At 35.0% G+C, this 17,694-nt stretch overlaps 1 protein-coding gene across 1 annotated transcript in view; it reads left to right on the top strand.

Annotated features, from left to right (window-relative positions):
* PXDN (peroxidasin) overlaps positions 1-17,326 on the top strand; it is a 60,629-nt gene extending 43,303 nt beyond the window's left edge. Inside the window, exons 19-23 of the mRNA XM_026080501.1 lie at positions 3,061-3,269; positions 12,488-12,608; positions 14,967-15,099; positions 16,324-16,437; positions 17,015-17,326. Of these exons, the coding sequence (XP_025936286.1) occupies positions 3,061-3,269; positions 12,488-12,608; positions 14,967-15,099; positions 16,324-16,437; positions 17,015-17,140 (703 nt within the window). The 3' untranslated portion in view covers positions 17,141-17,326. The remainder of the gene's footprint in view (positions 1-3,060; positions 3,270-12,487; positions 12,609-14,966; positions 15,100-16,323; positions 16,438-17,014) is intronic.
* The last annotated feature ends 368 nt before the right edge of the window (positions 17,327-17,694 follow it).

The raw sequence follows: 17,694 nt of genomic DNA, 5'->3' as shown, positions 1-17,694 counted from the left end.
CTATCAGTTATCTCCTATCAAACTAGTACCAAGCAGCCAAATCTCGTCAGAGAAATGTTTATCCAATGAGACTGAATAGAGCAATAAAGTCTTGTTAATTTGGTCATTTGGAAGTATCATAGTTCCTGTAATGAGTATAGTCTTGTCTTTGATTCATCTTTGTAAAAAGAGGAAATAAATGTCCTCACAGTACTCGGCCAGTGTCAGGCTGTTCTGACGTGCTGGCTAATCTTGTCAGTCAGTGACTCGGTGTCCTCATCATATTAGGAAGTAGCTGCTTTACCTAGCAGATGTGTCAGAACTCCTTGTTCATTTAAAAAAATGACAGAAGGCTCCAACTATATTCCCCTATGACTATAAAATTTTCCATTCCAATCAATGAAAAATATTTAACCTAGCAAAATAAAGTTCTGGTGGATTTTGTCACTGTCACTTGATGCACTTACTTTTGAAGTTATAGGTTTGCTTACTCAGCTCTTGTAGCATTAGAAGTGGTGGTAGAGCATGCCGATCTGGAGACTTTCAAAGTTTGCTCCAAGATGCTATTTATTTTCTCAGCTCCTTAATATATCCAGGACATACATACCAAATCCATAGGCTTATATTAAAAAAAAATGACCAAATGTCCTTATCCAAGTAGGATTATTTCAATTCAGGCTGGATATTGCAGTTATGGAAAAAGCTATCAAGGATGTAGTGGGTTTACTGACATTTATTGTGGTTTGTTGGAAAGAACAGTGAGGTGAAGAGCGATAAAGCAATTCACCTAGTGGAAATGTGTCTCCACGGCTAGCAAAAAGAAGCTAGGATGACTAGCTTAGATTTTTAAGTTACTTTTTTTACATGTGAAGTTAGGAGAGACTAATCCCTTCCAACTACAGGAATGCATATACATAGTCATTTGAAGGGGAAAGAAAAGGTATTTAAAGAACTGAGCTTTAAAGAATCTCYTTGAGATGTGTAGTTTACTTGGATTCTATGATCTTCTTCCTTTTTTCTCTTCCACTGTAGAGACTAAATTATTTTGTTGGCAAAGGAATTGTGGTTGGGACTTTTCCACCATCTGTACTACGAAGCATGGGTTGGCAAAGTATTAATCTCTGTATATGACCTCAATACATATTTCTGCACAAATGGTCTGTGCATAAAAAGTGCATTAAAAGCAGAAAATGTATACCAGGGAACCAAATTCGATAAATGATCTTAAATTACTTTGCATGCAAGTTATGAGTAACTTCTCATTCTCCATTTCAATAGTACCTGGAATAAGAAAATGCTTATTGTTATTGTCACAGCACCCAGAACTCCTTTGATTAATTTCAGCACTCTCTATTCATTCAGAAGTCTGAAAATTAACATTTYCCTCATTTTATGTAATTTTATGAACTAAAATCCCAGTTTTTGTGTAACATGAGGATAAAAGACTGATGCTGATTAGTCCCATTCTAGTAAAAAAAAAAAAAGTAGAGGAAGAATTAGGCAATTAGATTTCATTCAGTTTATCTAATATTATTTACTTTACATAAGTTATAAAATTGCTATGTAAGATAGTATAAAAGCTTTTTTGTTTCCGTAGTCAGTATTAAAGTCTTATTGTATGTTTCTTTGTAAAATAATTTTCTTGCATAAAATCTGTTTAAAAATTAAGCTGTGAAACATAAAACTGTACAGTTCATCTGCTTTGAAGTAGAGGGAGTAAAAGGAGAAGTATGAGTAGTTAGATGGTGACAACAAGTACCTACTTTTTTTTTTTCCTGAAACAACATTTAGGAGATGTATGAAAACATTGAATATTTAGGAAATGGGATTCTGCTGTCAAAAATATACAGATGTTTTGAAGCGACATGTCAGCAAATAGTAAAATATTATTAGACATAATGAAAGCAACTCTCACTTTGAAAAACCTTTACAATGGACAGAGGATCAAAGCTGTCAACACCATTCAAAACAAATGTGTCCGTTCAGGGAAAATGAGTGATGTTTAAAGTGAGCCTAACTTCTTGTGAGGATGGAAATACATAGTTCAAAATTCCAAAATCTGTTTTTCTGGTGCCAGTGCTTGGGATTATATTATCCACTGTCCAATGTATGCATGAAAATGATGCAATAGATAGGTAAGATCAAATTTGTTGACCATTCTTCAAGGTTTAGTATAAAATTATTATTGTTTTTTTCATTAAGTTTAAAGAGCATCCTACTTACTTTTGGTTGAAATAGACCAAAACCTACTAGTTTTGCAATATAACTTTACATTTTTGTGATATATAAACAATATTGCAATAAGCAATTCCTCTATGTTAGAATAGCATAAAATGTTTTCAAATCCTGGACAATCACTTAAAATGTTTTATTATACAAGGGCTGGCTTGTTTTTTGTAGTAATGTATTATTTAAATTTTGTTTTGATAACAGGCTTTTTACTTTTTACGTATGAAAAGTAAAATATACTATTCCAAAAACACAGCATTTCCTACTTGAATTGAAATTTACCAAGCGTGTAATAAGAAGTCTATTGATTAGTGTAGATATTAAAATAGATTTAACCAAAAAAAACTATAGTAAATTTAACAATCTCAGTTATCTTAATAATAAAATTGGTGTAGACTAGCTGTTCTTCTAATCTCCTCAGCAATTCTATCAGGAGGTTGGAAAGTTTTCTGGAGAAAGACATGTATGGTAATTTAAGGCTTTACCTTAAGGGACCTTAAGAATGCAATTCAATTTCCTAAACTTGGTGGTCTAGTGCTAAGTGTCTAGTTTTAGATGTCCCAAGGTACCCAAGACATCCAGATAGGGCCAGGAGAGATGTCAAAGCATCTGAGGAAGACTCAGTCCCTTTTAGAATGGCAGCTGGAGGCAGTGGGAGTGTCTGAAGTGACATCAAACACTTATGTTGAGGCCTCTGAATCACTCCCTGAGTTACAATATGAAGTTCTCTGAGAATGGGGTGCAAAGAATGAATACAGCATTGTAAGATCTCTGGAGAACTACCCATATAATTGTTACTGTTTTTTCACTAGCTAATCTGTCTAAGAACTTGTCTTTTCTGTGAGATTACAGGTTATGGTATGAGAACCCAGGTGTGTTCACTCCTGCTCAGCTCACTCAGATCAAGCAGACATCTCTTGCCAGAGTTTTGTGCGACAATGGTGACAACATAACCAGGGTACAACGTGATGTCTTTAAGGTGGCTGAATTCCCAAATGGATATAGTAGCTGTGAGGATACTCCTAAATTGGACCTCAGGATGTGGCAAGATTGCTGTGAAGGTCTGTATACAGGCAGATTTGRGTGCATTTATGAATGCTTTATTTGTTGTATATTTATATTATTTTAATAAGATATTTAACTATGTTTTTCATGGTTACAAATTCAAATTTGGAGCATAGAACATTACTTTTTAACTTCCCAATAGAAGAAAATGGCGAGGACAATTCTCATTTACTGAAGTGTCTTCTTTGAGGAGCTGTCTATTCATCTGCCATTGTACCAAGGGTTAGTTTCTGTATCATTGCTGGTTAGCTGTGACGTTGAACCTTGCCAGCTTTTGAGATAACCATTTTATCTTCATTCATTGCAAAGCTATAGAAGAGAGAGGTAGAATAATGTCCCTTGTTTATTAATAAGAGGTCAAGATGTAAAACAGTTACCGCGATTGTTGTTTAATTAATGATCATGCCATATGTTATATTAAATAGACATATTCTAAACATAGCATAGATTTGAGCACTGAGAAGGTGCAGATAACTGCTTTTCTGTTGTCTTCCTTTTGTGGATAAATATTCATGTTCATTGTCATCTCCTTCAAAAGTTAGAACAGTGGGATTTTTTTTTTCTTCAGAACAGACTTTTTTCTTGAGAAACAGGGTTTAGATAGCACGCAAGAAGCAAAAGACACTGAGAAACCGATGATGCTTTGCAGCCAATATCTTGGCCTCTAACTCACTTCCCATACAGACTTTGTGCATGGCCTCTGTTTAGCCATCAGCATATCAGACTTCACAGCGTCTTTAACATAGTTAGAAGATCCCTTCTTAAGAGAAGCTTGTGGGTCATAAAGGTTGGATGAATTCCATGATATGGAGTAGCATCAACAACAACATACTTCAGGGGCAAATGACATCTTCCTTTTGAGTTCTTCTTGGCATTAGTATTATCATCTTCTCTTGATGAAGCATGGGCATCATCTTCATGGCTGAAAAAGTGTAATCAGGAATTTCAGGAACTTCTCTGCAGAACTTTGATGATCTAGACATTGCAGTCAGGTGAATTGTTGACTGTAAATAACGTGCCCTTATCAGAGAGGATAATGGTACTGTCAGTTGATCATTATTAAAATCTTAGAATTTACTTAATAAGAACCTATCATTCAATACTATAGCTTGTGAAAATGTTGATGGAAGATATCTGGATATGAGATATTCTTCATCTCTTCTACTGTTGGTTTTCCTGGGTTCTCCTGACTAGCTGAATAGGCTAGTCAATATTCTATGAAAAAAAGTGCATGAATAAAGAACCAAAGTGGATTGTAGTTCTGAAAAAGAAGTCACACTCTTTTACTTGTGTCTTTATAACTGTCTTGATAAGATATAACTGTCCTTGGTCACAGAGAGAGTCCTCCTTTGGTGATATATCTCAGTATTTAAGGCATGAACTGATAGAAGAAGTCCCTTCAGCCTAGTATAGATATAGTTAATAATGAAGAATTTTTCTAACTGGTATGGTTTTACAATGAGAGCAAACTTAGGTATCCTTAGAAATGAAAAAAGCAGATAGAGATTTACTATTCAAACATGTTGCATTATTTAGCTTTAAAACTGATGACAGAGTCTGTGTGTTAGAGAATATTCCTATGTTAAAATTCTTGGGAGTTCATTCTTGTCATTCTAGTAGGAAGTGGTTCATATTTATGTAGCTTGAGCAGTCATACAAACAACATTATTCTTCACTCTAAAAGGGCAAAGTTTCTTCCAAATCCATTTTGGAAGAATGTTTTTTGATTCTCAAATGTATCTACCTGCCTTATGATTTTTGTGTCTATGTATAGAAATCTGATCTAAAAGCTGCCTATTTGTCATATATTGATTAATATTTTAAATATTAAAAAATATTTGCATTTCATGACAGAGACATCATTTTACAAATCTAGAATTCTTCCTTTGAAACTTCTGTCATCTCTCCTCCATAGAGGAAAAATTTATCTTAGAGACCTTACAGACATAATAATTTGATTAATGGAGATTTTATGCATTAAAGTAGTGGTAGCCATATGATTCACTAACTGTTCACCCACTTGGGTTCCAGAGTTATTAAAGAAAAATCTCTAAGGACCTGTTCCAAGCAGGCAGAATTATTGAGAGCTCAGTTTCACTCTATCAAATGACATATCTTCCACAGGGCATGTTAAAGGAAAATAAATCATTCTTTTAGAACTGAACTCTTAAGTCACAATAGAGGCCTCCTGTCACAATATATTGTGTATTTTCATTGTCTTGCTGGAGTTGGCATCTGGTGTCCATAGGGTTTTGTTGACATCATTACTGAAACAAACAAAAAATATATCCAACTGAGATGTCACAGCTATATTTCATGTTGTGACAGCAAGATCCAAATGATGTGTGCAGAAGGCCTCTTTTTATGCTAATTCTAGTAACTAAACCAAAGTGAGGGCACTGATCTTCACTGTCATCAGACTCAAAATTCCTGACCCAGAGGAACCTTCTCTACACATAAATAAGTTCAGGTTTGGGCCTATGTGCTGGCTGTCAGTAAAATTATTGCTTTTTATTCAAGGGAACAATGCATTCAAATTTGTGTGGACATAATTCTGTGGTTATATATAAAATAAAAACTGCCATAGTTGGTAAGACTAAAATTCATTTAGCCTAGTATCCTGTCTACTGCAGTGATCAGCAGTAGATAATCATGCTACTTAAATGACACAGAATAATCATTTCTCAAAAAACTTTATCAGTAGTAGTTTATCCCCCATAAAAAATTTAGGCTCATTTTCTTGCTGCATTTGCAAACTATTTTCGATGTTGACACATTTAAAATTTTTGTGCCAAGCTGTATCTAAAATACTAAAAGGATTAAAAAGTTATTTCTACCAATTAAAGGTGACATGTTTAAGTTCTGTATTGTCTTGTCCAGTAAACAACTCTTTGAATAATAAATCACTGGATAACAAACTTCTTCCTTGGAAGACTTGGTTCAAAATGGTGGTTATACTGGGAGRAATGAATACTGGATACTGGGAGAAATGAATACTTAGCTTTTAATGAAATCTTGCATAATTTTTCCCACATATCATTTCATTCAGGTCTTGCTATAATATTTACCATTTTTTTAAGTTATTCAGATTTTTTAAAAAATACCTTTACCAGTTTTTTCCTCTCCAGATCAATGATAACAGCTTATAAACACTCTATTTATGGTTAAAGTATTGTCATTTTATTTACACAAGACAAAATCTTTCAGAATCTCTTCAGAATAACTCTAACATGTGCCAGAAGCATTAAGAGAAAATCAATTATCACTTTTCAAGTGTTCTACTGTAAATAAATTAGTCATATTCTACCAGTTCAGGATAAGTTCACTTTGCCACAACTCATGCAACTTGGTTGGCAGTTTCACAAATGCATTAGTTCCATCAGTTTGTAAAAACTGTAAAGCTATTCTGTGAAATTGTGTTGATTCTCTAAATGTTATGTTATCACTGAGCCTTCTAGAGCAGATGTTATGCTTGGAAGGTCTTTAGAGTATTGAGCCATTCAACAATTTAGCATGTATTTTCATTCAAGAGTGTTACTAGCAGAGAGGAGTACTGAATTCAATACCATTAGACAACTACCAGGCAAAAGAAGTAAATAACTAAGGTGCTTTAAGAAATTGCCTATCTGTATTCCCTTCTTCTCAACTCTTTTGAAGTCTGTGCAGAGGTCAATGAAGTAATTGAAATATGAATGGCTTGAACTTCTTTCTTGTGTGGATGAGTGGGAGAGATGGTGTGTCTATGGGAATCCAAGGTTAGGCAAGTCAGTTTAAAAAGTAGTTTCTTTCTCTGGCACTGAGGACTTACCATGAAGTGGAGTACATACAGAGTATACCTTAAAGAACATCAGTTACTTTAAGGAAAATAAACTATGTTTGTTTATTTGTTGTTTTCATGTATTTTTATATTTAGAAGAGAAACATTTAAAACATATTCCTTCTCCACAATTAAAGTACTTCTCATGATTGTATGATTAAAATTCTCCTAGACTGCACTAAGTTAAAATTTAGAAGGTAAGTATCAATACTATATCATTGCACTTTATATATGTTTAATAAGTGACACATGTGTTCAGCTGTTTTAGCTTCGTTAAAAAAATACATCTGTTTTTGTTATCCTTCCTGTTTTGTTCAAGTCAAAATACTTTTCCACATGAAAAACAGAATTACTTCTTAGTTACAAAAAGCTACTTCTTAGATTTCTTGAGTAAAGCCAATATTTATTTTTTTTAAAAAAGCAAAGCATTATTCCTTTTTATAATAACGATACCAGATTACCTTTAGATTTTAGTTAACAAATCATGTAACAGAATTACTTGTTTATGGTGAGGGGGAAAAACTCATGTGTTCCCCTGAGGTACACAGGATTTTCTTCTGGCTTTCTTGACTTTCTACCTTTCTTCTTTTGTCAGCAACAGTGAGGAATTACTGCAGCGTGTATGATTTGAGCAAAGAGCATCCAAACTTCACATTTTCCAAACAAGCAACTTTTGATGATTTTTTCAGGCTCTCTAGTGCAAAAGAATTGTTTAAGTACTCAGTGTAGCCTGCCATGACTACCGTTACTAGCTTTGTGTCTCAGTTCTGAACCTAAAACACAGAAATGATAAAGCTTTCCTCCTTCAAAGGTGTGAACAGGTTGACTCAAATGGAGCCGTAATTTTACTCCAAACATCTAAATTTGAAATGTTTTCCGTCATGTCTTTAAAAGTTTCACACAATTTCTTTTTATAAATCAAAACCAAAAATATATTTAATCTGTTGTTTTGTGTCAAACAATGACCCAGTAGGAAGTGATTCAAATGAGACACCAGTCATCTTCATAAGCATAAACAGATTTAGGAAGAAGGCCTGGCTTAACTGTTTGTCAGTTAGCTTTGATACATCTGCTGTACCAGATATTGTTCTTATGCAAATTATGATTAAACATACTTAAATCCCACTGAATTACATTAGAAGAATTAAGACACATACTTCATCTGAGTGCATTTATGCRTAGTCTTCCAGTAGGATAGACTTACATTTATGAATATCTGTATTTTAAGACCAGGCCAACAATTATGTCATATATTTCTATACATTACTTCTGTATTGACCACATTAATCTCTTTGATTTAAGCACTGCTTTCAGAAAGGCATCCACTATTTCTTTTAATTATTCCAATTGTGCTTTATTCTAAATTATAATTTGTCTGGCTTTTACTTCTAGTATTATATTTTATTATGCTCTTCTCATATCTTCATTGAAAATACTAAATAACACTGAGCTAAGTACTGAATGCTGTGGAACACCTTACACATAATTTTAAAATGTTAACAACAATCTCGGTATAAGACTGCAAGAACTTTTGTGATAAAGAAAATTGTTCACTAGGAACTCTTCAAAATATCAGAATGACATCTTTTACCTCGTGTCGTGCCATATACCTCATATATGAGTGCTCAATACCTCTGAATGTTAGGTTTCTCTATTCAGTTTACTTTGTAGGTGCATTTTTAAAACCTTTTGGAAAAGAGAGGACTTTCTGAAGATGTGAACATGATTACAATATACAAATGAATTATTCTGACATCTGCAGTGTAGCAATACCTAGCTTCAGGAAGAAAATAGAAAAAGAAATACTAGGTTATTCTTAAACATTCAGCTTTTGTGCAAAAAATGAATTGGACTGGTTATAGCTAATTTGGGGAAAGTTTAAGTAGATTGAAAAAAAGAAGAAAATTGGGCTGATTTTAGTCATTTTTCAGTTCTACTAAGGTAGTCTCCATTTTAAAGAAGAAAACCTTTTTTGTTTTAGGCCTTATTACTGCTTGAGCATGCTATCCTGCACCTCTCAGCAGCAACAGTCCTCTTCCTAGTATCTGAAACTGAAACCAAGAACAAGAATTGTACATCTGGCTAATTAACACTTCTGAGTCTCTAAAACTAGAGAAACGTCAGGTCTGTATACTTGGAGGTGCCACTGAACATATGTTTCTCATATTTACCTAAGTCTAAGGTGATAAACCTTCCTAGGATTTCAATGCTTTGATTCCCAACACCAGCCTAGGAATAAAAAATAAATTAAAAAAAAGGCCAATTATGTTATTGTACACCAAAAAATCTTCAGTATGCTAGATGTCCTTCAGCAGGTATTAAACAAAGGGGGATAGCAGAAGGCAGCAGAATACAGCAATTGCTTCCAACAGAAATTATAATTTCTGTGTAATTTAGCAAAACTTTAAACAACAGATTGCTTTAAGAATAAATTCCTGTGGCCAAAACTACTACTTTCTCCTGTGACCCTTTAGAGTGTGATCCCTATTCACAGAATCACAGAATTGCTGAGGTTGGAAGGGACCTCTGCAGATCATCTAGTCCAACCCCCCTGCTCAAGCAGGGTCACCTAGAGCACGTTGCACAGGATTGCGTCCAGGCAGCTTTTGAATATCTCCAGAGAAGGAGACTCCACCACCTCTCGGGGCAACCTGTGCCAGTGCTCTGTCACCCTCACAGTGAAAAAGTTTTTCCTCATGTTCAGATGGAATTGTCTGTGTTTCAGTTTGTGCCCGTTGCCTCGCGTCCTGTCACTGGGCACCACTGAAAAGAGTCTGGCTCCATCCTCTTGACACCCTTCCTGAAGATATTTGTATACATTGATAAGATCTCCTCTCAGYCTTCTCTTCTCCAAGCTAAACAGGCCCAGCTCTCTCAGTCTTTCCCCATAAGAGAGATGTTCCAGTCCCCTAATCACCTTTGTAGCCCTTCGCTGGACTTGCTCCAGTAGTGCCACATCCCTCTTGTACGGGGGAGCCCAGAACTGGACGCAGTACTCCAGATGTGGCCTCCCCAGGGCTGAGTAGAGGGGGAGAATCACCTCCCTCGACCTGCTGGCAACACTCTTCCTGATGCACCCCAGGATACCATTGGCCTTCTTGGCCACAAGGGCACATTGCTGCCTCATGCTTAACTTGGTGTCCASCAGCACTCCCAGGTCCTTCTCMGCAGAGCTGCTTTCCAGCAGGTCAACCCCCAACCTGTACTGGTGCAGGGGGTTAGTCCTCCCTAGGCGCAGGACCCTGCACTTCCCTTTGTTGAACTTCATGAGGTTCCTCTCCGCCCACCTCTCCAGCCTGTCCAGGTCTCTCTGAATGGYAGCACAGCCCTCTGGCGTATCGGCCACTCCTCCCAGTTTTGTATCGTCAGCAAACTTGCTGAGGGTGCACTCTGTCCCTTCATCCAGGTCACTGATGAAGAAGTTGAACAAGACTGGACCCAGGACTGACCCCTGGGGGACACCGCTAGCTACAGGCCTCCAACTAGACTCTGCACCGCTGATCACAACCCTCTGAGCTCTGCCATTCAGCCAGTTCTCAATCCACCTCACTGTCCACTCATCTAGCCCACACTTCCTGAGCTCATCTATCCACCTCACTGTCCACTCATCTAGCCCACACTTCCTGAGCTCATCTATGAGGATGTTCTCATCATATTAAATATAGAGGTATCTAAGGGTGATCATAAATGCCTCCGTGCCAAGCAGCATACAGATGCAGCAGTCTGTTCCTGTCTGAAAGAGCTCAGCTTTTAAACAGGCAACAAGACACTTGTGTGAGAAACAGCAGAACACACGAGAAGACCGAACAATATGTTGGCAGTAAATATAGTGTTAGTTCTTTGGTGGTGCTGTTGTTATAGGAGGAAGGTAATAAATTTGCTCAAGAAGAGGACAAGCTGCAAGGAAAGAAAAGGGAAGGAGAATTGTGTGGATAAATTGTCTCCGATAGTGATCTGTAGATACTTTTTATTCCCAGAATTGAAAATTAATCAMYACTYTTTTTTTTTATCAGTAATACTTTAATTAATATTAATCTGTGGACAAACTAAATTTCTTCCTAATAGGAAAATGATAATAGTCTTTTTTAAATAAATGTCCAATATAAATAAAAAGTCTAAGATATGTATTTTTATATAATCACAGAGCAATCGATGGTACTATTTCAGTTTCATTTATATGAGACAAGAACCTTTACATTTGTTTCTCAAGTTCCTCAGTTCTTTTCTTGACTTTAAAGTTGTGCAGTAATTTTTGTTAATACCTTAGGTATTAGATCTAAATACTGCTGAATTACAAAATAGTGCTTTCTAAAATGTTCTTGTCTTTCAAAATAAATTTGTTCTGTTGCAAGTTAAGAGAAACATTAGGGAAAATGACATCTTCCTCTAGTTAGTTGCTTTTGTGACTCATTTTGCTAATACCGGACTTAACTGGGCTATGTCCGTGGGATTCTGTATTTAACTTTGCCTTCCATTTTCTCAGCAGTTTCTCTGCTTCTAATGGTTGAACACACTGTTGGTTTCTGCTGCAGCTTGGTCCGTTATAATTTTTTCTTTTTTAAACTTCTGTGAACAAAAATGAGAAAAATTGTATTTTCCAATTGTTTTCTCTCCGAAGTGCTGTTTCCAGTTTTGTTTTGTTTTTCTTTGCTTTCTTAAATGGGACTCCTTCCAAATGCTAATGATTTTTGGAAAGCTAAACAAAGCAAACTGAAAGAAAGACTTGCTTCATTCTGTGAAGACATCCTCTTGGGAATCTTAGGAGAGGAGTTTTGTCATGATTATTCTCAGGTTTGAGACGTCCTCTCAACACGGGAAAGTGTCTCAGGATATAAGTGACTGGTGATAGCTTCCGAATCCCTAAATTTTGGAAATGGAGCTGGTCAGCCAGTAACTGTGCTGTCTGCAAAGATTCTTCAGGATTTAATTAAAGATTCTCCTCCAAATGCCAAGTATAACAAATAATATTACCTGGAATAGATAAGGAAGCAACCTGCTGTTGTTTTTTTTTTTTAATAATAATATCGTGTTCCTCCATATATAACACTTAATTTCAAAAGAAGACAGTAATTAAAAGCCAGAGAAATAAGAGTGTGGAAATTTTAGAAGTGAAAAGAGCAGTTAAAATAGTACTGATATACTTGGGAAAATAATCTTTATTCCTTTGTTTCACCGTGAAGATCTGGTCTGTGAATAATCAAATTCTCTGCATCCAGCTGGCTTAAATGCTGTATCTCTGAGACACATTCAGCTGCTGTCAAACTGATTCCAGAGGGGATCAGATTGAATGTGTGAACCGCCTTTGTCAATACAAAAGATATTTGTAAAACCATATTAATATTGTAACTGCTGATTTATAGTTTAGTTGGTAAAGTGTAATTTCTTCTCTAATTTCAGACTGTAGAACTAGAGGACAGTTTAATGCATTTTCATATCACTTTCGGGGAAGACGTTCTCTTGATTACAGCTTTCAGGAGGACAAGCCTTTAAAGAAAATGAAAATGTCTAAAACAGTAAGGTGAGTTTTTTTTCCTCTTTTTTTTTTCTTTTAAGAAGTATAAAAAGTATTTCTTTTCAAATTAGAATGAAGCTGAATGACTTCTTTGTAAATGCACACTACTATTTTTCTAGTCTCTATCTTTTCAAATTTATGATTGAGGTATTTCATTCTGACACTTCCTCATATCCACTAACAGTAAAAATCACATTTTTTCAAGCTCAAATTTTTGTAAGACCTTTTTGTGTGTGACACAGTACAGTACTTCAGTTCTTCCTGTGTTTTTCAGGAGAAAAGTCTGTAATGAAGCTTAATTGTGGGGATTAGGAATCCCACAGTCCTGCTGTGCCTGCAGTATCCAAACTATGTTGAGAAATTATTTCCTTTTCTCCTCAGAGCTGCCAGGCCCTCATGTAGAAATAAGAGGGAGCCAAGTGTTGATTACAGCAGTAGGGTATTTGTACCATTTGATAGTGATACAGATTGCTTCTAGTACCAAAATACTCCAAGCAGGAATGGAGGACAGTAATGCAACAGAGAATGTCGTTTATAAATCCTTAATCCTCAAAATATTCTAGCAGGGAGGTAAATCACAATGTCAATCACAAATAAAAAACTGCGTGAAGTCCCTACCAGTTCTGGGGAATCAAAACTTATGTATGAATTAGTGGAAAAAATAGGTTCTGCTCAGACCAAACAGTTTTTGTGACGCTTAGGAAAAAATTAAACTGAAGATCCTTCATGATGATCAAATTTGACACCCTTTTGAATTATCCCTCTCTCCATGTATCATGCGTTCTTTTAGCAAATAAAATTATTATTACTTCTTATGTATTTGGTGTGTTGAGAAGAACACTGGTTTACATTCAGCCAGAGTCTACCTACTCCAGGCAAGGAAAGCAGCTAGCTAGATAAATAGGTATATCAGTGAATTTATTTCAGCAATTTTAAATACTAATGAATGTTGTAACACCAAAGATAAACCAACATTATATTTCAATTCATTGAGAGCTGGAAACTGTCCTTAAGTAATAGAGCCTTTAGATGTTTGGGATAAGACGTATATCCTCTAATTTTAAATAAGAAAAGGCAACGGCTAAATCTAAGCTCCATTATAGACAGCAGAAAAAGAAAGGTTCCTTTCAAGGAACCTTAAATAAGGATGTTTCATTTGTCATTGCAAGTGAACTGTATTATTTGCATAATAGCTAAAGCTATTGCAACATCATTCATCAAACATTCAATTTTCATGCTCAATTTTGTATTTAAGTTGCATTCTTGGTTAGAAGAGTTCTTTCCGTTTCTTTTTTTTCTTATTTTCAATAACTAGAGCAGGTGGGGAAAATTAAACTATTTGTTACACAGTAACAGCTGGTTTACTTGAATTTTGGCATGTTGTGTGGCTTAGAGAAAGTGTGTGAAACTAAGTAGCTTGAACACCTGCCAATTAGTGCTGCTTTAATTTATGCAGAAAGATTGTAAATCATGAGTTCTATTTTGGGAGAGAGTACTTCTATGCCAGTTCATTCTTTGGGTATCACTTAGCCCTGAAGAAGACATACTAATAAATAGGAATGCTTGGTGACATGAATTTATAGATTTAAAGATCTTAATGATAAACACTTAATAATTAGTGTTATCCCTGTTTTTGAATGCATGCTTTTTTTAAGTCTTACCAAATAAAATGATCTTTTATGGGCAATTCCTATGATAGGCTTATATGTTTTTCCGCCAACAGATTGAACTGGTTAATACAATTTAGTCTTGTAGATCTCTATCAGAGATCAACTGGGCAGTGTAGTAGACAAAAGACTCTAGAGTATTATGTGTACTGTAATCTGTATTGATTTCAAACATGAATTGAATTGGACACAGGTGTCTGTCCATATGTAGAAGTATTTTTTCTCATTTATTTGTGAAAAAATGTTTTCCTTTTTAAAGATGGTTTTCTTTAAATATATGTTTTGCTGATGAATATTTAGAGGAAGAAACTGTAAAGTTGACGGCGAAATATGTTAACAAGTAACACTTTTTACTTTTGTCTGCTTTTGTGTTTAAAAGCTCAAGAGATTCATTGGTTCATTCACAGTGACTTTAGGGTGTTGCTTTAGAATATCACTGCTGGCAATTTTGTGTTTCCCCTGAGCAAAATACATATATTATTCTTCTCACTGGAAGAAATTTCCTGGCACTAGTGACATAACAGTAATCCATAACTTACCTGGCCTGAGCCTGTGATCAGCACTGGTGGGTCTGGTGTCCTGTCGTGATTCATACATTTGTTGCTCTTCTTTTACATTCTTGCTAAGTGTTCTAAAATATCTAGGCAGATAAAAATGTGTTAGATGAATATCCTGATTTGGTGTTCATTTGTTGTAGTTCTGTGAAACGGACTAAATATTTTCTTAATGCCACGTCAGCATCTGATGAAAACAGAAACATGCCCATAGTGAATGACTTCAAAGAGTTTGTTTTGGAAATGCAAAAAACTATTTCAAGCCTCAGAAACCAGGTAAAGTGCTGTAATGGATAGTTTCTAATTGTAGATTTAATATACAATGTTTTCATAATATCACTCCACTGATGTTCTTAATATTTAGACATCCACTGCAGCCAAAAAACACCATTTCAAACAAAATAGTACACAAAGCATAATGTGTTGTCATTCTTCATTTCTATATGCTTTTGAAATCATACTTAAACACCCTACAATTTCTAGATCTTCTTGACTTTGAACTTGAAGCCTTATGTAACCGTTCTAAACATGTAATTAGTCTTTTTGTGTGAATTTTTCTGTGGAGATAGTATTTTTTTTTTCTTTATGTTTATGTGGATTTTAAGATCTGAAATGCATAGAATTTCTCTAAGTAAAACTGTGATTAAAATGTAAAGTTAATAAGTACTAATATGCCAGACTACAGCTGTAAATGTAGTTAAGATTCAGATTGTTTAAAGAAGACTTTTATGATGTGGCATAGAAAGCCTCTTTATTCAGAGTAACTCAGCCATAGTGGAATTTCATTTTAAAAATGTATACCATACAGGGCAGATAAATACAAAGTAGGACAAAATTTTTCCCTAGAACACTTAAGTTCCTTCAGAGCAACTTCACTATTTAATTTATAGACATGAATCATATATTTATTTGTATAGTAGCTTGACTCCATTTTTGCTGGCATTATTTAATCATTGCACTCATCAGCAGTTTTCCCATTTTGATAGTAGAAACACTATGGTAGGCCAAATTAAGACTTGTTACATTCCAGTTGGTTTTATATTTTTTTGAATGCAGAAAAGATGTAGGGATTGTTTAAAAATGTGTCAATCTAATTAGTGTTACCAAGAAGCACACAACCAGCAAGCTAAACTAAAGATATAAACCTTTTTCATGATTAGGGAGAAAATACAGATGATCTTTTATTTTACCTCCTTTTCATTTAGACATGTTGGTAAGTTTAGATTTGTCTTTCCATTCACGTCAGGTACAGTTTGCTCATCTTTGTATGCCCTAGATGTGTGTTGCAATGGCAGGAAAAAAAWACCTTGTTAGTTTTCTTTTGCAAATGCTGTTTCCGTATGTATTAACTGTTTCTAGTCTTTTGAAAAACTAAGTAATCAGAAGGAAAAACCAAGAGCAGTATTTATCATGGATTGCATAGCACAGCAAAAAAAAATGCCTTACACAAATAAAAACTTTTCTTTGGTTCAGTGATTAACTTTTTATTAATGTTTTCAGATAAAAAAACTTGAATCACGCCTCAGTAAAACTGATTGCACTGATGAAAAGGGTAAATCATATTCCAGCAATGAAACGTGGAAAACAGACCCTTGCACTGTGTGTGAATGCAAAGTAAGTATGGTGAAATCCATTTCTGGGATATAAAATATATTAGGTTCTGCTTCAAAAACGGAGTTTCCAGTTTTGTGCTGCAAATTTCTGGGTAATAGTTTCTAATTCCTTTTTATGGATCATCAGTTGTTTGCTACAAAAACTGATAATATCCCAGTGTTGAAGAATCCAGCCTTTACATGCCTTTATTTTTTCCAGAGACTTTTTGAAAAGGTCTATAAAAAGCATTAAAATCAGTAAAAGCTCCTCTAGTTTAGTGCTAAGATTTCCTTTTTCTTTTATCACTGTGAAATTTTTAAAAATGTAGTTATCGGAAAGAAATGTCTGGGTACTTGGGATCCTGGAGTTTCATGGCTGAATGTTAGGTAAAATGTTATGTTGCTCCATTAAAGAAGGTATCATACAAAGACAATTCTAAATATCAGTTTATACCAAAATAAACTATGTGGAATTTATCTTAGTAGCCAAGATCTTAGAGAGAATGAGAATATATTCTTCAATAGTGTGAAAAACATGTTTCTTGTTTTGAAACTACAGCTAAATATGTTACATTTTTGTTACTTTTTTTCTGACATAGGTTGGTCAGATTACCTGTTTTGTAGAATCATGCCCACCAGCTGACTGCGAAGCACCTGAGAAGGTTAAAGGAGATTGCTGTCCAGTCTGCTTAAAACAAACTAGTAGTAAAAAGAAGAAACCATAAGTCTTCTTTTTAGGAATTTAGGGTGCATCCTCATCAAATCATATCAATGCCTGCTGATGGCAAAAACAGGTAACTACAGGCTTAAAATAATAGCAAGAAACCAAAAACCAAGATTTACATGACAACATTCTAATGGTGCTGTAACAGTGTAAGATAATGTATCATTTTATTTTCTGCCCATAAAGGTAATCACAATGCAAAAAKTATCGAAAGGGAAATAAGCAAACAGGTCAAAGTTAAATTTGTCTTAAGCTTCTCAGGTCAGACAAACTCAAACTGGTGCTACTTTAAAAGAACACTGTCAGGTAGTTTTAGGTATCCAAAATGACTTGGCTTAAGACTTATTTTACTCTAAAAAGAACACTTCTCAGCTATAAAAAATGAGGGACAGTAAAAGTTTACTCTCCTTCTTCAGTATCAGTCTGACTTGATGTTTAGCTCTTTGTTATTATTTAGTGAATGCAGGAAAAAGAAAAAGAAAAGATCACTGTGCCCAGAACAATGCCATGTAGTGCCAGTTTCCGCAAATCACCTATGCATGGACCTCCTGTTGA

This window comes from Apteryx rowi, unplaced genomic scaffold, assembly GCF_003343035.1.
Source record: "Apteryx rowi isolate R43461 unplaced genomic scaffold, aptRow1 scaffold_523, whole genome shotgun sequence".
Classification (NCBI taxonomy): Eukaryota; Metazoa; Chordata; class Aves; order Apterygiformes; family Apterygidae; genus Apteryx; species Apteryx rowi.
The sequence above is the reverse complement of the archived record's forward strand: the minus strand, read 5'-3'. Positions and strand labels throughout refer to the sequence as shown.